The 23,800-nt window shown below is 35.1% G+C and overlaps 1 protein-coding gene across 2 annotated transcripts in view; it reads left to right on the forward strand.

Annotated features, from left to right (window-relative positions):
- The window catches only part of Gyc88e (Guanylyl cyclase at 88E), a 228,657-nt gene that overhangs the window by 66,866 nt on the left and 137,991 nt on the right, over positions 1-23,800 (forward strand). Inside the window, exons 1-3 of one of the 2 annotated variants that reach the window (XM_076382082.1) lie at positions 3,989-4,374; positions 14,727-14,917; positions 22,322-22,535. In XM_076382082.1, the coding sequence (XP_076238197.1) occupies positions 14,750-14,917; positions 22,322-22,535 (382 nt within the window). In that variant the 5' untranslated portion in view covers positions 3,989-4,374; positions 14,727-14,749. Of the gene's footprint in view, positions 1-3,988; positions 4,375-14,726; positions 14,918-22,321; positions 22,536-23,800 lie in introns of those variants that run through there. The other variant, XM_076381994.1, reaches the window with a different exon arrangement.

Raw genomic sequence — 23,800 nt, forward strand, 5'->3', positions numbered from 1 at the left:
AACAAACGAAATTATTTTAATTTTTTTTATTTAAAAATAAAAATGTTATGAGTGGTATAATTGTAATCTGTGAAAAGGTATACAAAAATTAGAATTATTTAAAATAAAAATTGAAAACTAAAAAAATTAAAAGCTACTACGAGATTCGAACCAGGCACCTACAGATTATGAGGGAATGCCTAATTCACACTCAACTACGGTACTTTCTTGTAAAATTAGTGGATTAAACTATACCTTCTGGAACAATTCCAATTGTTTGTTTATAGTAAATAATAATTATTGAAGAATAATGATTTGTAAATCACCTGTACTTGCTACATTTTCATCGATCAAGAGTCACTCACACTGAACCTCTCGTACTGTTTCCAACGAGTGCAAGACGTTGCGAGTATTCATTAGCAATGTTATAATTTATATATTTAGTGAACAATAAACAACATGTATCATAATATAATGACAATAACATTATAGGGGTATATATTTTTCGTAAAACCACTCGTTTCAGGGCCCAATTTCGCACAAAATGCAGTTTAACTAGGAATGTTATTATTTTGTTTATAACGTAAAAATTCAAAATTCTATTTTAGCCGTATTTTGTGTTTTGGTTCATAGTATTTGCATATAAATTTGCAAAACGTTCGATCAGCATGTTGTCAGTGAAAACAACGACAATATACTATTTTTTAATATATTTTTTAAATAAATGGATTCGTCGTTCAAAAATACACAATCGCCCCATTTATATAATGATATACGCACTAGTTTTGGAGATATTAAACGAAATATGTTTTCCACCCCCAACTTTGGGGGTGGTTTTAACACCCTTTAGATGAATTAGAAGCAATAAAAAAAAATACGTGTCGAATATTTTCTGCTATTCTACAATCCTACAAAGTTTCATCAAAATCGGAGACTTTCACCTCGCGATGTTCCCTTATTAGTAAGAATCAAAATGTCGGCTGGAGTTGGATTCGTTCAAGTTTTCCTGATGGGCAGAATTGTAATATGTACATACATATATGTGGCAACAGCGTGACGAAACTTTCAATACGTTTTGGCAACTAAGCCTTTCTTGCGTCTGTATTCGTGTATTTGATGAACACGCCATTCAGCTGTCAAATTCTAGATTACATTTACCGACTGATCTGTATTTTTATCGATGCTGATGGTAATATGACCCAATTGATTGAGATATACCATTAACGCTTCTAACGGCAAATCGTTGAACTATTTTTGTGTCAAAACGGGTGCACAACGAAAATTACGCTTTACGCCTTCAAGAAGTGTTAAATTGAGGAAAATCGCATTTCCACGATATTGTGCTAATTCAAGGAAGGGTGCTCTGGTGTGCTATGAGTGAAAAAACCATTAAATCGTGAGATATTTGCGAAAATGTCACTTCGGCAGCCATCTTGCTAGTTTACAACAGCGTCTGTTTCATGCTTACAGTTTGTAATTTTACAGTTTTCTCAACGTATAGTGTTTATTGGACTTTAAACGGACCAGAGCACCCTGTAGTGAAGTCTACTCGTGGGTTCTGTACACGCGAAAAATTCATTTATGCAAGTATCGAGACGTAAAGCGTAATTTGCGAAACCGTTTGTCTCTCTCGCTCATCGCGTATACGTGTATGACTTTCTTTGCTTGTGTGAGCGCACGCACACAGCTCAAAACACAAGGAGTCTGCCCCCTTAAACAGTATCGTAAACTACCTCACAATTTCGTGCAGACGTATATAATATTAAATCATTATTAGAATTCCTTAGATTGATAAAGAAATAGGAAAAAAGTAATCAATTTAGCATGGGGTGTCTTCTAGATGAAGAAATCTGTTTTATTGAGTCAGTGAGAAAGATGCACTTGCTCCTAAGCATAGAAAGACAGATCCGGTTGTTTATGTGTTGCTTGAAATACGTATTTAGCATCGAGTCTGAGCCATGTGTCAACCATTTGGCACGCAACAAATTGCGATTTTTTAAAAATTTATTTACAGAAAATATAAAAAAGTTATTAATTAGTTTCATTTATAAAACGGAAATACATCATACGAAGTAATTAAACGATATTGTAATGATATTATTAATATTCGATTAGCACCTAATTACAGTCAACCTTTTCACCATGGCGCCGTCACGGCGGCCAGATAACGACTGATGACAACCATCTATGCGTTGTTTTGTTACCAAGATTATTTATTTGCAACTTCACTCAGATGGTTTTACACTCGCAACTATGTTCTCTATTCGCTATACTTTCTTTCAACTTCCTACAGTTTCCCTACCCACTCTTCGTCTCATTGTTATAAACTGTTAATGTAATTATTTTCATTTCCATTTTCATTTTTATTTTGATCTTCTGAAAGTTCTTCTGGGAGAAATAATTGTCCTATCTCTTATGAAAAAGATTGCAATCTTTTACTAACCATTTTTCTCGTATTTAAGGTTGAAGGATTAGAACATAGTAGAAGTCTGTGTGTAATTAAATAATGTAAATATTCAATTATTTTAATTAATTACAATACTGGAATAAGTTGGAGTATTAGTATATTATTGAATCTGTTCAGAATATCCAGATTACATGTCTCCCTTGTGAATTTTCTCAGATAATTGGGACGAAATTTTTGTATCATTTTATTTTGAGCTCCTGAGGCCTTTTCACTTAATTGTCCGATTGGTACAATCGTATTTTCAATTATTAATTGATCATATGTTGGTATCTTATGGACCATTGGAATTGGTCTAATCGGATTCCATGAATATAATTCAAAATTCAATTTAGTTGTGTCCATGACATATGTTCCAAGTTTTTTAGTGTCAATTTTGTGACAGCTTGATATCGCTTCTAATATAACTTTAAACATTTTATGATACAGAAACAAATTGTTTAGAAAAATATTAATACACAATTTCGTTTGGAGTGAAATATTATTATGTAAATGTCATTTGCAAAAACCCGATTATTTTCCTAGATCCACAGACTGATTATTTTGAATGAATACGCTATTATTACATCCATATCAGTTATTTCTGCTGATAATTGAGTATCTGTAACGAATTTTCAGCTTATTTTAACTTCTAGAATCGTATCTTAAAATTTCTCCTAGTTGTATCCGAACACTCCGTATACGCGTCAGCATCGCACGCTAGTCAATTACGTGGCGCGTGACACTACGCGTCTCCTGATTGACGAACGTATAAATCGACAACTCATTACACACTAGAATTGAAAATAACAAAGGAACAATTACAATAATTTTAAAGTGTTGAGAAATTGCTAATAAAGTTTAACTTCTTTCTTTTCAATGACTGGAAATTCGATCTCCACAAAAGATACAATAGTATTAAAAATCCTATCACTAATACATAGTCGACCATGAAATGTTATATCTGCCGGGCTATTTTAAAAAAGTTTAATAATTTATCGAAACAGAATGAAGTTAACCCCGATGCCATTAATTTCGCCTTATTCATTTTCCACACCAAATTAAGATTTATCGAAAACTTATTATATCTGTCATACAAAATTCCCATAAAAATGAAAAGTAGTAACAGATGACGACAAAAGTATCGCGAGGGAGAAAAAAAAGATATTCGAAGTAAATGTAAGCGTGGAATTGGATTATCAGTTGATATACCAAAATACAATTACGATAATATTTACAAAAACACTTATATTGCTATTAAAATAAAAATGTTGTATATAAAAATACGGCTGACCGAGCACTTTTCTGGATTTTCTCTTCTTGCCGCTAGGTGGCATCAGCCACGAAGTTGTCATCAGGAGACGCTACCATGTTCTTTATATGCTTTACTACTGTTTATTTATATATTTATTCATTCATTTACTTATTTATTTATTTATTTATCTACTTGTCTCTATATAGCTATTCTCTGCTCGTTCACTTACATATTTACTTACTTATTTATTTAACCGATTAATATTTAACCGATTAATGGTGCGGGAGGGAGGAGGGATAGAATGACAAAATTGAAGGTCTAATCTCTAAACGAATTGGCGGGTTAGGTCAGTCCTGAAATAGTGGCCGCAGGGTGCGATGTGTATTCTGTTATTAGTGCATAGTGAATAAGCGAGTGCGTTACAGTAGGATATAAAGTAGGATATAATGGTATGGGAATAAAAGTAAGGTACCACACGAATCATGAACCTATGAGTGAAAAGACTTCATGTAAAACGATTATAAATAAAGAAAACGATATAAAGAAAACGAGAATGAACGAAAAAGAATGAACGAATAAATACATTCTCAATTGGAAGGTTAAATGTATCAAATGAAGATGGAGGAAGCATATAAATGTGTAGATATACATGAATACCATCAAAATAGAAATCATGGTATGCAAAGAGAATTGCAAGGTAAGAGTAATGAAATTCATTATATAAATTATTGATTGTATCATTAATATTAATTACTATATTAAGTAATTATATTAATTCTTAATATATATTTTTGTATATTTTTTTACATGTACATTTTTTAAATTGTCTGAAGCGAAATAATTTTCATCTTAAAATTTCTTCTCCTTGTTTATAACGAAAATTTTATTTTTAGAATGTACCTGTGAGAAAATTCATAGTAGGTAGGTATGTTCTTTAATTAATATTTTTCAATTGATAAATACTTTTCTTCTAGTATCTCACAAAGGAAAATTATGAACTGGGCTTTCGCCAAAATACTAGGTGTTTCTCGCCAGCCGTTTTTATAAAAAATGGCTTTAAACATTTACTTATTGGTTGAAGTATCAAGGGAACGAGAAGCCAAACACGAAGCGGTGTAGCTTGGAGTGTAAGGTGTTAGTTTCATAATCTGAAGATCATCAGTTGTAATTTGCGCATAAAGCAATTTTTTATTTCTTTTTCAAGCTTATTTTTATGTTCCTTTCTTCTCTTTATTTATCGATTCATGGATAAATATATAAGATTTATGAACTATAAAATATTAAACATAATTTTAACGAAATTCATATTTTTTATTAGTTAGCACATCTCTTCATTAATAATGGGTGGGATAAACGTATTGTTAAAACAAAATTAATTTTTCTATACAGGGTGTAACAAAAATGTTGCAGTTCATTGAAAGGGGTGAATCAGGGGGTGATTTGAAACAACTTTTTCCCTAGCGAAAATGTAAGATGAGGCTTCGTTGACGAGTTATTAACGAATAACTCCGGCTAATGAGAGCACGAGTTTGCCGCCCGAGCGACCGCGGTAGCGTTGGCTACGCGCTGAGCGCTACGGTTGTACTCCGAACAAGAAAGTCGGCATGCGTCGAAGGAAATAGCATTAGTATGAAAATATTTGCATAACCTATAAACGAAAAAGCAATGCAACAAAAGAAATGAACGGAGAATTGGAGAATTAACGTTGAAGATAGAAACGTTGAAAGTAGTCTGCGTTAGATTTAAAAAATAATAATCATTAATGAATTAAATGCAATTCATCTGTAGTTTCTAAATCTGTGTCACTGGGTCATTGTACCGATCTTGGTCATCGACCGTCGAAATGGTGTATGGTAGGGTAGAATTTTTCCAAAGAAGCTTCTTGTACCCCCACGTAGTTTAAACACTTCAGACCTTCTTTGTTGATGCTCGTTGTGCAGTTCTGCAAAGCACATGTTTTCTTGACAGATACTGATTTTTTTCTCTCTCAATCTTGTGGTCGTAGTGAAAGTTAACTCATAATAGAGAACTATGGGAAACTGCATGGGGGTAGCAGGAGTTTCTCTGGAAAAATTCTACCCTAGCATAAACCATTTCGACGGTCGATGACCAGGATCGGTACAGTTACCCAGTGTCACAGATTTACAAACTACAGGTGAATTGTATTTAATTCATTCATGATTATTATTTTCTAAATCTAACGCAGACTACTTCCAACGTTTTTATCTTCAACGTTAATTCTCCAATTCTCCGTTCATCTTTTTGTTGCATTGTTTTTTCGTTTATACTTTATGTGAACAGGAAATTTACGTATTCCTTCTCCTCTCGCATCAAGTAATTATTATTGTTGATTCTCCGTAATAAGAAAAAACTGTATTCGTGTTTTTACGTTGCATGTAGTTTTCCTCGATTTTAATTAATTATTCATTTCAAGTGATAAACGAAAGAAAGGATTCGGCATTATTTGTTATGTCGCTGTCAGTTTTCATACTAATGCTATTTCTTTTCAATGCATGCCGACTTTCTTGTTCGAAGTACAATCGTAGCGCCTAACGCCTACCCAACACTACCGCGGTCGCTGGGGCGGCAAACTCGCGTTTTGATTGGCTGGTGTTTTTCGTTAATAACTCGTTAACGAAGCCTCATCTAACATATTCGATAAGAAAAAAGTTGTTTCAAATCACTCCCTGAATCAGCCCTTTCAAGGAATTAGAACATGTTTGTTACACCCTGTAGTGGTAGTGATTTTTTAGCGGATCTTGAAAGAGACGTCAGAGATCCATTAACGAGAGAATATCGGTGCGATGGAAGTTCTAAAAATTTCGCAACAATGAAAAGTTCCGACTTTGAATATCTAATAAACAGCATCGGTCATGAAGTAAAAAAGATATCTCATTCCGAGATGCTATACCAGTAAAGGAAAGATTGACAGTTACACTGAGGGTTTTAGGAAGTGGAGATTCGTATCAAAGCTTCTATTATTTATTTAAGATTTCCAAGCAGAGCATTTCAAATATTGTGCCCGAAGTGTGTGAAGCCTTAATTCATTGTTTAAAAAATTTGATAAAGGTAAGTAAGAAATCTGTTTAAGGAAAAATATAAAAATATATTTACATAGAAAAATGTTATAACTTAAACTTATAATATAGTATAATTTGTATTGAATTCATTCATATTATATTGCGATGATCCGGGGGTTGAACATGATCGTCCAACTCTGCTTGGTTTAATACGATAAAATATGTCAAATTCAGCTTTCTGTTTAATTTTTGATGACAATTGTGTCATAATTTTATACGCTTCTTCGGCCATTTCATCGTTTTTATCTTATTTTCTCTTTCTCCTTTTATGGCTACTTACAGTAGCCAAATTTTGTTTTTTATTATTGTGTGTTCTTTGGTAAATCTAAGAAAAAAATCAAGATTATTAATGTGTTTTTAAATTAGCCTATAATAGTGAAATGACTGCATTCTTTTTAGGTACCTAGTAATGAAGAACAGTGGCTACAACATGCAAGAAATTTTTATGAAAAGTGGAATTTTCCACACTGTTGTGGCAGTATGGATGGGAAACACATAGCTTTACAATCTCCTATAAAAAATGGAAGCGATTATTTTAATTACGAGAGAGTTTTTAGCATCATACTTTTAGCTATAGTAGATGTTAACTATTGCTTTACGTTTGTCAATGTAGAGTGACAGGGGCGTTTATCGGATAATGGTGTGTTTACAAGCACAGAATTTAAACAATTACTTAAAAATTCAAATCTGAATTTGCCTTCACCACAAGCACTATCTGGAATAAGTTCATTGACACCATATATTTTTTGTGTGATGATGCCTTTCCCTTACAAGAAAATATTATGAAACCATACGTTGATACACAAATGAAAGGTTCTGCAGAACAAATTTACAATGGTAGACACAATAGGGCATGACGTGTTTGGGATTATATCTCATGGATTTAGAGTTTTGAGAACATAGAGCTTTAAGAGAACAGAGTCACAGACGAATTAATATCAGGAGAGTGGAGAATCGATGAACCACCAAGTGGTACTTTACAACCACTTGGAAGGGTTCCAAGGAAACCTTGTGAACTTGAAAAAGAAATCCGAAAAGAATTTCTACGTTTTTCTTGAGTGAGAAGGGAAACGTACCATGGCAAAATAATTATTAAATTTTAATTAGTTCTTGCATTCTAAATTTAACGTCTATTATAAATTCAGTAATATGTAGTGTATTTCTATGTTTATATTTGTGTATATCTATGTATTTCTATGAATTTCTAGGTTTTTATTTCTGTATAATTATATATTTCTATACTTGTATTTGTGTATATCTATTTATATCTATGGTTTTTATATTTGTAATTCATTGTAAAGGCTACTATATTTCATGATATACTAGTTACATTTCTTTTACTAGTATATTTTATTAGTATATGTAAGCTATAAGTAGTATAGGATAATTAAACAATCCTTACATCTACTCCAGTGCTGTCACTATTATCCTGAAATTCCGAAGAATGTCCTTCACTCAAACCTATTTCGGTTGCGTGATTCGGTACGTTTTTATCTCTTAAAAATAAGAGCGTTTGGAAATAGTTTCACTTCGACTTACAAACAGCGTCTGCGCCATCACCACTCTTTCCCTATTTCAACTCTCGTTGAAATTGGCTTATGAGGCTTCGCATTTTTTTTCTACTTGTGGAAAAGAGTGTATACATTGGTAGAAAGAGAAATAAGGAAGACAAGGATCAAAGGAACGTTAATCATATCTAGGAAGGGTCATTCTATGCGAAATCGAACACTTTTCGAATTAATATTTTGAATCTTGTTCAAATTTGGATATGTTATAACTTTTAGCAGTGTTTAAATGTATTTTAAAGGGTTTTACAAAATTATTGAAATTATCGATCTTACAGCTGCATGAATCAGAGTGCTTACTTTTTTAAAAAATTCATAATTTCTGCACTAATAAACGCATGAGAATTAACTTCTGTATACTTATAGCGAAGCCATTAAAGTACTAAATAAACATTATTTCATTAAAAAAAATTACTTTTATCTACCTTTTGATAATTGTTTTAAACAAATGCCGTTTTGTCGAAGCTGTCGATGTATTGGTTTCTCACAGAATTTGATGATTTTCAAATATGTTATAAAGGAAGTGTTTATTTGGACAACTTTTTCGAGAGATATTTATAAAAAAAATTTATGTAGTACACAGTTAAATTGTAACTACCGCGAAGTGTTTATAGAAACAAGAAATCAAGGGTCTGATATTGCATGGGCGGAAGTGCTAATTTAATCACGAAAGTATCTCAACAAGGAAAATGAAAGAAGTTCGATAAATGGACGGAGAGATAATTGAAGTTAAAAATATGTATATTACGTACCTCAGAAATATTTTCCATTCTTAAATTTTCAGCCAATTCACACCACGCGTCGTGTTTATTGTTTTTGTTTTTGAACTCCGTATGTGTTGGCTCCCACAATACACGTTTTACACAATACAATTCTTTTAACTCACTTGTTAATTCTTTTGTCCACTCCATACTTATTAACTGATAATTAAGATTGATAACTAAATGAATATATAAATATTAAACTAATTGTTGTGTGCGCGTTTTTTATCTCCAAGATAGTTAATATTCACACTTCGCACACCGACTTAACCTTGTGCGAATGGTCGCCTCCCCGAATGACTCACACAGTTAGTGCTACTAATGAGTATAGCGAGTAATAAACCCAAGGAGCACCTTGGGTCTTTGAGACTTTGAATGAACATATGTTAAACAAAATTATGGAAAACAAAACAAATAAAAATTATGATTAGGCTCCAAAACCTGTACAACGTGTTGAATAGGTAATAAAACTAAAAATTTTGGCAAGTAACGGTTCCTTGAACATTTACTGCTTCTACGACAAATTACGGCTTAAGAGGATTCGCTACGCGACACTAATAACTAAATAAAAAAACAAAAAGCCACTTTAAGATCTATGATAACAATACTTAGGAATAAATAAATAAAATATTTAAAGAGGGTGTGAAAAACGTAAAACTGATTTATTGAAACTCCCGTGATGATCCAATACATAATGAGCTCTCTACGCTCCCACATTAGCAGGGATTCAGGGATCAAGAACTGTTGTTTTCACTCGTTGCCTACGCGACGATCTTCATTTCGATTTTATTGATCGAAACGCCAGATTCGTGTCCTTGAAGTAGTGGTCCACACACACTCAACCTATGTATCAGATCGACACATACCGATCACACGAAATCAGTACACCACACAAGGGTAGTGTTGGGTTTAATAACAAAACAACGGTAAAATAAACATTAAATACTTTAATTCGCTGTGTCTGCCACACATGGCTTCTAACTAAAAGCACAGACAGATGTATAACATAAAAGAAAAAGAAAAGAGGTAATTTCCGTTTTTAAAAACAAGATGGCTGAAGGCGCGCATCTGCAAATTCGTTCAATCAATGAGTGCATGGAACATACTTAATTTTGTAACAGGTAGTATCGGTCCTTGATCTGTGATGGACATTTTCGATTACAGCGCGATCGAGCATGGGCAATCATAAAAGGATCACATACTAAAATCTAACCTCGTGCGTTCGATGATGCCATGAGCTCTCCCGGAAAAGTCTGTGTTCCCATTGTTCGCGTCATAACATAGCAGCTTATATCTTCGTCAATTTGTTGAACGGATGCAGCATAATCTTCTTTGATCTTTCAACATTTACAGACACTTGATGGATAACGTATAACTTGCTATATAACAGAAAAACTGCTATATAACATTATGTTATATGACATTTCCCTTTTCTGTTTTCTGACGAGTTATACAACTTTGCTATATAACATATTTTCTTACATAGTGTAAACGCAATTTAACGAGTTCCAGTAACAATTTACATGTCATATAACTAAGTTAAAAACAAATCGGTTATACAGGATATCCCAGAATAAGTGTAACTTCTGAAAAGGGGTGATTCCTGGGGTAATTCTAAGCAACTTTTTCCTTAGCGAAAATTTTCTCCGAGCGTTCGTTAACGAGTTATTAACGAAAAACACCGACCAATCAGAGAGCGTGAATAGCGAGCGCTCGACCGACCAGGGACGGTGCATAAGCTACGCGTAGTGTTTACTACTCGCCGTGCTTGAAACTTGTACAAGAAACTCAAAATGTTTACGTCAATGCTCAATTTCTCCTAAACTATTCGATGAAAAATTATGAAAAACATCAGGGACACGTTAACTATTGAGAAACATGTTACGTGATTTTTTTAGATTTTTAAATCAAGTGTAAAAGGTTGTAAAAAATAAAAAGCGGGGAAAAAATATAGAAAAATGCCGGGACGCCATAGACAAAAAAAATAAAAACTCACCCACTCGGACAGAGTCACCTGTTCCTTGAACACGTGCCCCACTATGTCATTGTGTCGATCCTGGTCCGTGAGAGATGAAACTCAGGTAGGCTAGGACATGCCGATAGCAGGTAGATGGCACCGCAAGCACTTGTGCATCGCGTGGGCGAATCGCTCGAGAATTTTCGTCGCTCCACACATGCAAATTATGGGCATTGAAGCACCCTTCTCGTGTGAAGAGTTCTTCGCATGTCCATAATATGCGTTCATGGAACGACGAATCTCGCCGAATCTCCCCCAACAGCCACCAGGAAAAATCCAACCGTTTTTCAGAATCTGTGGGGCGTAAGTGTTGCACCCGTATATACTTGTACGGATGCGATAACTCATCCTTCAGAATGCGATGTACAGTCATCCAGCTGACATTGTAACAAAATGCAATATCATTTATTGAAACATGCCACTTTTTTTTTTTTTAATTATTCATTATGAATTATTGTATCTTTTACTGAAATTTACTCGAAGCGGCGACTCAGATCTCGTACACTCACGGTGGCATCCTCTTCCAACGCATTCAAAATTCTTTCATTGTGCTCTTGCCGCACATATTGCACCCTGCCGCTTAGATGTTTATCAGGCATGAAGCTCCCAGTGCTAAAAGCGCGATTCGCTAAGCGGCGAATCAAATTAGCACTGGGAACTTCTGGGTGCGGATATTTTTCAGCGTAGAATATTCGAAATGCAGTTGGAAGTACTCCTGAGGCGTTCTCTCGTCCATGTTTCGCTCTCTAAGGATTTCGAGAAAGTGACGAAATGTTTCCTGAAAATATTCTGCTACCCCCAACTTTTTCCCAACCGCTTCTTTAACACACGTGCAAACGTTTCGGGAAATACCCATTGCTTGGAGATAGTAAGCAGACGCGGAGTTCGTAAATCTAAGTTCGAAAAGAAATTACAGCGATTGTATTTTCTTCCTTTCAGTCTCTTTTATATCCGTTTCCTAAGACTGAGTTTAGTATTTTATGATACACCTCAACGCCAACGGTATCCGCACGTGCGTCATCCTCGGGAACCTACGTTCTGACCTAACCGGACAGTCTGCACTCTGTAACTGTGCATCGTTCACTTCGAGGCTATCGCAGTAATTTTTACTAGTCCAAACTCATCAAGATATTATAGCGAAAAGGTTCGGTCTGTCGACGATGCAGGGGAAAAAACATCAATTGTATTCTTATCCTTTAGTTGCTTCGGTGACTGTGTCCTGTAACTGCCTTGCATATTATTACGATGCACGCTTACTGACCGTCCGATGTCTGTCACATAATTTTTTCGATTATTACATTTATTCCAGCATTGTTGCTAAATAAACCCTCAAATTAATTTTTTATTTTTACTCCGTTATCTTTCAAGATATTTTTATGAAACACAATTGAAAGAATAGGTACATATTAGCTCAAATATTATCAACGATACAAAATTTGTATCGAACTTTCTCATACGAAAAATAGGAAATTTGTATCGAACTTTCTCATACGAAAAATAGGAAAATGATATGGAAAGTTCGATACAAATTTTGTATCGTTGATAATATTTGAGCTAATACAGGACACAGACGCTGTGGATTACGTGCCAGTGCGTGGTGGGGCTTTTGCGTTCGTAACCGGCCATACACCACCGTGTGATGGATTTACATATGTTCAAGTAACGAGAGCTCTGTGGTTAGCAGTTTGGGATAGTCTGTCGTTTCAGATCGGCAGCAAAGATAACAATTGACAATATTTACGTACAGGGTGTCACAAAATTATATGTCACGACCACCATAGCGTGATTCTACACTTACGATTTGGTGGAAATTGACATAAAAAACTCCCCGCAAAATTGACCTTGACCTTGAAAAATCAAGATCAAAGAAACAAAATTTTTTTGTTTAATCGTGTTCTACTGGTCATAAGGACCAACTTTGTGAAAGAAATCATGGGTCGCATCTCAACCGTTCTCTTAAAAAATGATGTTGCATTTCTTATAATGTTTGCAGCTTCTTTGTTCATAATGTTCTTTCATTCTGTAGTTAGAGAAATAGGAGTATCATGATTCTGATAATTTCATATCCAATGAGATAGCTTACTAATGATACCCGCTGAATGTTATCATGTGAAATATTTTGATTGACTACGACCAAATGAGTGTTTAAACACGGGGAAGCATTTCGTTATATATCCCGAGCTAACGCATAATTCAGCGCTGTTTTGTGAATAGTACGCTATTTACTTATATATGGGTGCTGGATGTAAAAATTTTACAAATAAGGAAGCTGCAAAAATTATAAGAAGTGCAACATCATTTTTTAAGAGATCGGTTGAGATGCGACCCATGGTTTCTTTCACAAAGTTGGTCCTTATGACCAGTAGAACACGATTAAACAAAAAAATTTTGTTTCTTTGATCTTGATTTTTCAAGGTCAAGGTTAATTTTGCGGAGCGTTTTTTATGTAAATTTCCACCAAATCGTAAGTGTAGAATCACGCTATGGTGGTCGTGACATATAATTTTATGACACCCTGTACATACTCTTGCACTACCATATGCATACACAGACACGTACAAATTATAACTCCCAACAGTATGTATAGTATATTTATTTATGCTTTTATACTAAAAATGATACATTCTGTATATTTTGTTTATTCAATAGCATATAGAAGCGAAGGAACAAAATATTTGTTATGTAATTCCTGAATAACTGCTTTGTTGTATAACTTTTGTCAATATGTGTATATATTTATATAAAACAGGTTATAACAATTTTATTATTATAACATACCGATTATTCAAATTTGTTCCATTCGGGCAAACTTTTGGTTAGGTAACTTCTATCAACATTCTTGTCACAGTCAGAGATAAATAGAAAGATTGCCAATGCTTTTGTGAGAAAAGCGAGGTAGATTTGAAAGAGACGTTCCTAACGGTTAACTGTCGAACTATATGCGCATTAGAAAGAATCGCACGTGAAAGATAGAGAAACGTGTGTACAAATGGAAGATAAATTGTAGTGGAGACTATTTAAACAATTTCATACGCATATTTCTCTGTCTTTCACGTGCGGCTCTTTCTAATGTGCGTATAGTTCGACAATTGACCGCTACGAATACTTCTTCGAATCTGCCTCGCTTTTCTAAAGCCTGAAATAAACTGGGATACAATCACTGGAAACAGGCAACAGCAACAACATTCTTTCGTTTTCTATACCAGTAGGTAAGAAAGAAGGAATGTTGTTGCTGCCGCCTTTTTTCAGCGATGATATCCTTGTCTATAAGCGACTTAGTGATCATTGGCAATTTCTTTACTCATCTCTGTTACAATACATCACAAGTAAAACAGAATCTCGATTAACTGAATTTTGAACATTCAAAATTCCTGTCATTTAGAGTTGCACGTATTGGGTATTATAACAATAAGAATACAGCAGAACATCGGCTAAGACTTAAACAGTGATATAATAGTGACTTGTCGCAGAACATAAATCTAGCTACTAAGAGGATACTTCAGATTTAAATTTCGTGGCATTTCGAATAATTGAAGTTTTACTTACTATGCTTATTGAAATTATTGAAATTCAATACCAAAAAATTGATTATTTCAATTAATTTTCATAAATTTTATTGTGGACAGGAAACGAGTGAAGAATAGCGAAAATGTACGGCTTAATATTGGAGAATATGTCAGAGTACATACGACAGGTTTATGGCGAAGACAGATGGGAAGAAATTCGGCGACAAGCATCCGTGGATCAACCTAGTTTCAGCGTTCATCAAGTTTATCCTGAAAATCTCATACCAAGATTAGCGAAAAAGGCTATTCAGGTGAGAGTCATATTGCATTTTCTTTTGTTTCAACTGCATTATAAAGAAGGTAATTCGATAGAAGCATGTTCTTTTTATTATGTAGATCAAATATATAGGAATGAGAGTTGCGTATGTGTCAAAGTTTCAAGCTTGACTGTGGAATATCTGTGGCAGAATGACTGCCGTATAAAAGTAAAATATTTAATTTGAGATAATAGAGGTATGAAATCAATGTTTCGAGTAGAATTACTGATCTGGATACAGGGTGTTTCTGAACATAACGGGATAAATTTAAGAGATGATTCTAGAAAACAAAATAAAACGAAAATCAAGAGTAACGACTTTGCGTTTGAGGCTTCGTTTGTTAACGAAGCGTCATAAGTGTTTGAAAATCTGGTGGAAAGTATCAGAAATGAGCCCGTGTCGAGGTTTTCAGGAGTGGTTGCTCGAACAGTATCGCATTAACCTAAGGGAGGGAACGATTCAGTGTCGAACAGCTGATCCGAAAATTTTACGACACTCGACAAGGCTACAGGGTCCAAAATTCAGTTAAAATTGATAAATATCATTGAATAACAATAATTTTGTCTATTCGTTGCAATCCATAGGCCAAGTCAAAACACTCACTAAGGGGCTAATATGTCCACCTTCATGTAAATTGCCTGTTTACTTCACACCATACTATACGAAGGTATCGTTGAACAACGTTAAACCTGCCTACATACCTGGAGTAGAAAAGATTGATGTATCCACCCTCCGATTAATCTTCTAATCCAAATCCACACAAGAAAAAACTGCACACTTTATTAGAAGTCTTGGCGTAGAATTTGGAGGAACGCCGCACACGCTACGAGAATATTGCGAGAAAAAGATAGATCTGTAGGAAAATTCGGCACGTACCACGAATGTTCACACAAACATTAGATGCGAATGTACGTCGAAAACCTAACTGCGGATTCTTGAAAAACTCGTCAAGAACCCCGACAACATCTGATGTTAGATACCTGTTAGATAGATATCACATCCTATTTCATGATGACATAATACTCGTATTTTTAATATTTGTCTTGTATTTGACTCGTATTTGTATGAGTGTACCACGATCACGATCATCTCCACGACTATTATAGAAGAAGAATTGTCTAAACTAAATATTAACCCGATCTCATAGAGCAGCTATAAGCATCCAGGATATGCACACGTTTTCAACTTTCGCAGATAGATGTAGGTGCAACAAGAAGATATCGACAAGCTACAAGGATAGTTTTCAAATAAATTGCGATAACACAATGTACTGGATGTACCTCTTAGAGGAAAAATTAACGTGCTTCAACTGCAAAAAGGAAGGACATCCTGTAAAATACTGTAAAAAAACACAATCCCATATTCAAGAAGCCCGTGTCCAGAGACGAGTTGCAATGCGTGCACATGGTGAGATGAGTCATAGGTTTTTCCGGGTTTCCCTTTCAAAATTCTGCGTTGTCGTATTCTTAAGTCTTCATTTTAAGGAATTTCCGGTGTTCAGTATTGTCATCGTCGTTCCGCCGAATTTCGGTATTGTCCAGCAGCTCGACCAGCGCGTTTATTACTTCGGGGAGAATAGGCCTGCTGTTTTACAACTTGTTGTAAACTCTTTTGAGAAAGTTTTGTCCGGAACGGGCGGAAGTATTGACCATTTGCCGATTCTCGCGCTTAAACCGTGCCGGTAAAAACGGAACCGGAAGGAACACAACTGACCAATAGAAAAAAGGAAAGGCAGCTTAAGCCAATACAGAAATAGAGATTTCCCGCACCTATTCTCAACCAATGGTGGTTGTGATAACCATCCCCATCAGACTCAACGGAGCTTTCTTGGAAAGACGGAACGCGAAGACCAGCAGATATCGTTTTGAACATCAACCAAGAAAAAGACTTCCGTGAATTCGCATAGCGCTCGACGAACCCTTCGTCTCAATTCACGAAATTATTCCTTTTATTTTAAACGCAAACTGGAAACTTTGTTAACTTTAAATATAAGTGTTGAATTGTTAATGTCATTTGAATCTTAAAATATATATTTGTTAGTCATAAAATTCATAATTATAATCTTTATTTCGGGAAATCGAAGTAGAGTCCCGCGGAATGTTTATTAGTGCAACCGAAACGTCCGTGTCAAAACACCCGTGACATGCCTCCTCTTCAAGAAACTTCAAATGATCATGTATACCAGATGGATACTTCTCACTTGGTCCAGGCCGACCATAATGTAACACCGGACACTCCACAACTGAGTACAAATGAAAGACCTTTAACTAATACAGTAATGTTGCGGATGAGAGCCGCTCTCGGGTCTGGTCGCGACTCTCGTCCGCGACTGGTAGTCGATTCGGCTTCTTTTTTGGTACATGACTGGACGACTGGAGAAGCAAAAAAAAGGGTCTCGCTCGAGCTCGATGCCCGAAATCAATGACGTCAGAAAAGACAAGGATAGCATTAGGGATTTAATAGGAAAAATTGAAGTTCCTTATTTGCAAACAGATTTTCACGCAAGTAACACCAATCGATTCCTTGTGCTTTCCCGATAAAAATGATATCAAATACGACATGATTCCTATTATTTATAATAAAGATATTTAAATAATAAAGGTTGGAACCCTGCGACGGTTACGGAGAATCGTCAAAGTTACTTTTCTATCAGTTCTTTACGAGCTAAAAATGACATAAACAGAATTTATGTATATTATATTTAATCGATGTCGGAAAGAAGATATTGAAAATAAAAAAATAAAAATTTCTAAACATTTCAAACGGAACTTATATACTTTTTGTGTTACGCTTTCATTTTCTTAATAATTTCAGTCATTAAATAATTAAACACAAAAATATGAGGAAATAATAGGGAGTTAGCCCTACGACGAGAGCCGCGCTCGTCGAATCGACTACCACTCACGGACGAGAGTCGCGCTCGGGTCTAGTCGTGCCTTAGAATCGACTACCTTTCACGGACGAGAGCAGCGCTCGGGACTGGTCGTGCTTAAAATCGATTACCGCTCACGGACGAGAGTCGCGCCCGGGTTTGTTTACATAACGCGATGAGCATGACCTTTCGTTCTACAAACCAAGTTTTATGTATCTTTGTTAAAAATAATCGAAATCATGTCGTGTTTGACATCATTTTAATCGGGAGAGCACAAGGAATCGATTGGTGTTACTCGCGTGAAAATCCGTTTGCGAATAAGAAACTTCAATTTTTCCTATTTAAATCCCTAATGCTATCGTTGTTTTTTATGACGTTCTTGTTCTCGGGCGTCGAGCTCGAACGCGATGGTTCCAAGAATTGGTTTCTCGGCGGCACGTATCAAACGAGGTAATGGGGATAAACCGCGGCTCTCGTCCGTGTAGAGGAAACGGCTCTCGTCCGCAACATTACTGTATTTTGTTTAGAGTTTAGAGTTTAGCTTTATCGTGTATATCATTGGATTTGTAGTTTATATCTAAAATTCGTAATAACGTCGTGTTTGGTATCATTTTCATCGAGAGACTACAAGGAATCGATTAGTGCTACTTGCGCGAAAATCCGTTTGCAAATAAGAAACTTCAGTTTTTCCTATTCTTAATCCCTAATGTTATCCTTGTTTTTTATGATGTTATTGATTTCCGACGTCCAGCTATTGAATTTTAAGTCTGAGATACAAATCTCACGGTATTCACGATTAAAGTTTTTTTTTATGCAAAACTCCAGTACGTAAGTACGTACGGTCGTGTCGGTTACGCTCAGCATATACTTGGTGTCGTGGCATTATTGTGCCGTTTGAACATGACAATAAAAAATGAATATACATTCCAATAGTTACTATGTATGTTTAAAAGACTATAAACTATTGCTTTATCGTTTCTTCATTGTATCAATAATTGAAGTACAACTTAAAACGATACTCAAAACAAAAATAACCTTTATATCATTTATAAAAGTTATAATACTAATTTATAATAATAACAACTAACATTTTCATATTAACATAAAATAATCGTTAAATTATTATACATATACAAACAAGAGCTATACATGTAACACTAAATTAAGAAATTGCAATAGCGGGAATTCCCCTAACGTCGGATGGCATTTAAAATCTAACATTGCCTATATTTTTAGCCCTTTCGTTCCGACGTAAGTGTGCGCGACTGTGCTTTCCTTCTATGGGGAAGTCTGCCGCGGGCGTCCATTTTTTAGATTCAACGGTTCTTTACGTGAATGCCGACTATAGTTGGCGCTCAGTCCGAAAGGTTTAAAAAATGAAACGTTATGTTGTGCCAGACAACGCCCATCCGTGTAACATAGTTGCGTCACCCGAGAACGCTCGAGAAAGACACGTGTTCCACTAAGCACGTTCCGCTAATTCAGCATCGACATCTTAACGTTGTTACTAACAGAACCATATATGGTAATGTGCGACCTTACCAAAAAACGCCGAACAGAACTCGAGGGAGTCGGAAAACAAGGAGTTCGAACCTAACTACGACCGAGAACAGGTCGAAGCGATCACTGTAACCTTCTGAACTGTTCAGTACCGTTTGTTCAATAAACGGAGTTTTGTTGAAATCACCCGGTGGATTCTAATCCTTTAACCGCTCACCGACCAAAGGCCATATCCCGTCCCTCGTCCTGCGAAGCTACCACGCGGGCCACAACAGCTATATACTAACGATAAGCGGCCAATGAATCTATATACTGTGAATCTATATACTAAATAAGTAAAAATCGTTATGTTAACATATGTTTTGTATTCCTTACTTAATATCACCGATATTGTACGATTTGTTAATAATTCAACTTCGTAGTCACTGTCTTAACTTCACGAGTTTAGTATGACTTTAAAAGCCGTAGAATAGTATAAGTCTCGTTGGTTGTATCTAGAATACTTCCCACAGCGTACCGTAGCGTATATTGAAGCAAAAGTTAGATACTTCGAACATTTTTTTTAATTTTTCCTAGTTTGGAAGGTAAAAAATGTAGACCATGTGATTGTATGACGTCTTTAGTTATTTTACTACATAGATTTACCTTCTGATGTATTTACGAATGAAACCATGTATTTACGAATCACCCTGTATTTGAAGGCTTGAATGGTAGTATGTTCTTCCTCGCACAACTAAACTACTCTCGTGCTTCATATTAAATTTTAGTGTTCATGCGTTTTTTAATATGGTATAACAAATATACGTTGATTTATTTAAGAGTGTGGTAAGAAAGTCCAAATGAAACATAGAACGTTCTCTGACAAAATGTTCGATATATCACTGTATAGCAATAATAGTTTATTGAAATTAATAGTATGAATTTAGAAAGTAAACTAACTTCTGCATTGGAAATCTCGATGAAGCAGATGCACTGAAAAATGTAGGTGATTCACCTATGCTTTTTAATTGTTTAAGAAAGTTTGTTGACGCCTTTGGAAAGCTCTTAAGATTTGTATGGATGTTGTATTTGTGATTGCAGCGAACTGAGTACTAGTAGATCAGGATTTACAAGCAAATTTTCACACAGAAATGCAGCTTGTCAGCTCAATTCTAAATAAATATGGTTGGACATTTAAGATTTTATAATAATTAGATCCTAAAAAAGTTTGTTAAGACATTTTTACTCTACTAGTACATTCAGTTAAAATTAAAAAATCCACTGACTACTGGTTTAGAATCTGGATGTGTTAACTACAAAGCAACATTACTAGAAAGTGCAACCAGACTGGATATTTTATCGTCGAACATTTCGTTGTATCCACAAACTGATGGGTCACACCCACGGATGTCGTGTACCATCGGCCAATTTAATTGTTAAGGCACGTATTCTGAATATTTCGTACTTTCTTAGTTTGTGGAACTGCAAGGCCTGCATAGGGCAATAAAACATCTAGCGAATCTTGACGGCCAAGTTTTGTACCGTAAGTCTTTTTGTGCCTTGTAAATTTTGTCCAAATATTAATTTAACCGCGCGACCCTTTCTTTTATTATTTTTCACCTCTACTAAAACTAAGAGCTTGGAAAGTTTCTTTGTAACAATAACGACGAAGAAGATTCAGATCAGCGTAGAGAGTTAACTGTATAACACTCTTCTGAATAAACGAATTGAACACCTAAACTAGTTTATATAACTAACCTATCCGCACAAGGTTAAGTCTAAGTGTGTGGTTACACGTAAATTTTCAATTACCACGAAATTATATGTACAAACATTAATTTTGGGTGGCTAGTTCCACGAGCGACGAACGATTGTAGCGAATTTAAAGAGTCTAACTTCTGACTAACAATTCGAATGATTCGATCAGACGACTCGGATGATTCTGGCCGAAGACTCGAATGATTTCTTCGTTTCGTTTTCCGAAGTCCGTTCCTCTTCCACTTCCATCCCCCACTTCCAGCCCTTGTTTTGAGGATGTCATCGGTTTCATGTGACGATACAAATCGGCATTGATTGGTCTTCGACCCAAAGAAGGAAGATCCTCTTGGTAATCTTGACGGGGGCAGAGGGTCCGCCCTGGCCTCTCCGCGATAAGAGTGGAAGAAATCTCTCTCTCAGGTCAAAGACCACGAAAATTGGGGAGGAAGAAACGGTACTTTGGATTAGCGCGACAAAGTCGCACGAATGTCTTGCAGATGTTTCATGGTCCTATTGCTCCGCGAGTCGGCTGCAACCCTCGATGACCGTGTCAAGATTGGCCATAAATCGTTACCAATTGCGGGACAATATGGCCCCTTGAATGAATAGTGTCGGAGGAAGCACGTCGTTTGACGAAATCTCGAAATTATCTTGTAATAAATCTGCCAGATGTGGAATTTCAAAACGATGAGAAAGAAACAAGATTTCCACATCTGGCAACGATAAAATTATATTGTTGTTTCGTTGGATGGAACACATTTTATTGCCACTTCCAGTATTTAAAATATTAAAATACTATGTTACGCTATTATACGCTATTTTATTATAAAAAGATCACAATCCCGTTCATTTATTTTTTGTCATGTGGACATAAAACAAATTAATTATACAATGCTTTCAGTATTATGTAGGATTTATGGAATATGATAATTTAATCTATGCTTTCATGTGATACTGACACATAGAGGGTGTTCGGCTACAGCTAGGGTAAAATATAATCTTTCTACTCGGTCGCAAGTACTTATTACCATACCTGGTGCCTACTTATTAATTAAGTGTTGTAGAATTCCACAGTAACTACGCGACGCGAGCATCTTTTTACACCATTGGCAATGGCAATCTTTTTTTTAATTGCTTATAAGTAACAAAGAATCGCCTAAACCTAATTTTGTTATTATTGATTTTCGTCCTTTCTATACGATCACTCCTCGAATTTTTCAGCCTCTGTTGTTGAACACCCTCTATAGTTAATTCTGTTTACTTAAATGTAGTTTTTGCTTGTATCGCAGGTACTTGGCATCACGGAAAAAGAATTTTTCGATCAGATGGGTGTACATTTCGTAGGATTCGTTGGCCAGTACGGTTACGATCGTGTGCTTTCAGTACTTGGACGGCATGTGCGTGATTTCCTTAATGGACTGGATAATTTACACGAATATCTCAAATTCTCCTATCCGAGAATGAGAGCTCCTTCGTTTATTTGCGAAAACGAAACACGGCAAGGTAAACGATTCTTTATTATCAACATTTTTTGGAGTCAATTCAAACCAGCGATCACTGTAAGATAAAATTTTTATAAATCCACCTTTTTCAACAAAATGATATTAGTGAATGATATTAATAAGATTTGCTAACAAAAGGGAATCCAAATAAATTATATGTTAGACTATTGTTTAAAATATTGTTTTAAATATTGTTTTAAATATTGGTTTAAATATTTATAGTCAAATACCAATTTAGTTCATCTACCACAAATTGTCATTTTATGATGCTTTTGGATTCTTCTTTATTAGGAGGCTCTAGTTAGCCCTTTAAACAGAATTTTAATCATGGAGAGCACAAACAGGTGCCAATTACTTCTGGAATTAAATTCGTTGCAATGTACAATATATATTTGGTATTATGAAATTTTAATGGGATTTGTCAACATGGCGCTTTGTTTTTGAGAAATTACAGTTAAACGTTTTATGTACACGTAATAGATCTTTTATATAAGATCGAAGCGGAATATTTTGCAAGAAATGTCTGGTCTGTATTGCCAAATGCATAATAATCCGCGGCCAGTCACAAATACTCACTGTTGTCCTGATAAATGACAGATTAATGATAATACAATTGGAGCCGTGATGGAAATAGGTTAAGAGTGTTGTATGATTTACTGCATGAGCAAGTACTTATTTATAAGTTTCTTGTTCATTAAAAATAGTAAAAGATGTTGCTTCAAATATTATCTTTCGATTTTGTGGTACGATTCGCAGCAAACTAAATTCGTAACATTGTGAATTGTTAACGTGAATGGTACTTTTTTTCGAATATATGTGTCGAATATACCCAAACGAGGTACATCTTTCTCTCAAACTGGGAGCTACCTTCCTAGGATCAGGCAAAACTTCGAAGGAATGAAATAAAACCGATGACTTCGACATTGATATTTTTAAAACTACTTTGTTAAAAAATTAACAGACATGAACAGCTAATATTCTAAAACTTGCTTATATTCTACAACTTCGACATTTCTAGCCTGGTTTTATTTAGAAATCGTTCGTCCAACTCGAACCCTCTCATTTTGAGAACAATTTTCTCCCTAACGGGAGACAAATTCGCTTAAATAATGTTTGAGCTTGTGTCTGATGCAATAAGTACTCTTAGCATCCCTTTTAATTATCTCTTAAGTAATAAAAGGACCATAACCTCAACGGTTGCATAATAATTGAAAAAATGGGTTTAAATTTCTTATATAACTTTTTTGTTACATAGAAACTTTCTTA

Source organism: Calliopsis andreniformis, chromosome 1 (assembly GCF_051401765.1).
Source record: "Calliopsis andreniformis isolate RMS-2024a chromosome 1, iyCalAndr_principal, whole genome shotgun sequence".
NCBI classification, from domain to species: Eukaryota; Metazoa; Arthropoda; class Insecta; order Hymenoptera; family Andrenidae; genus Calliopsis; species Calliopsis andreniformis.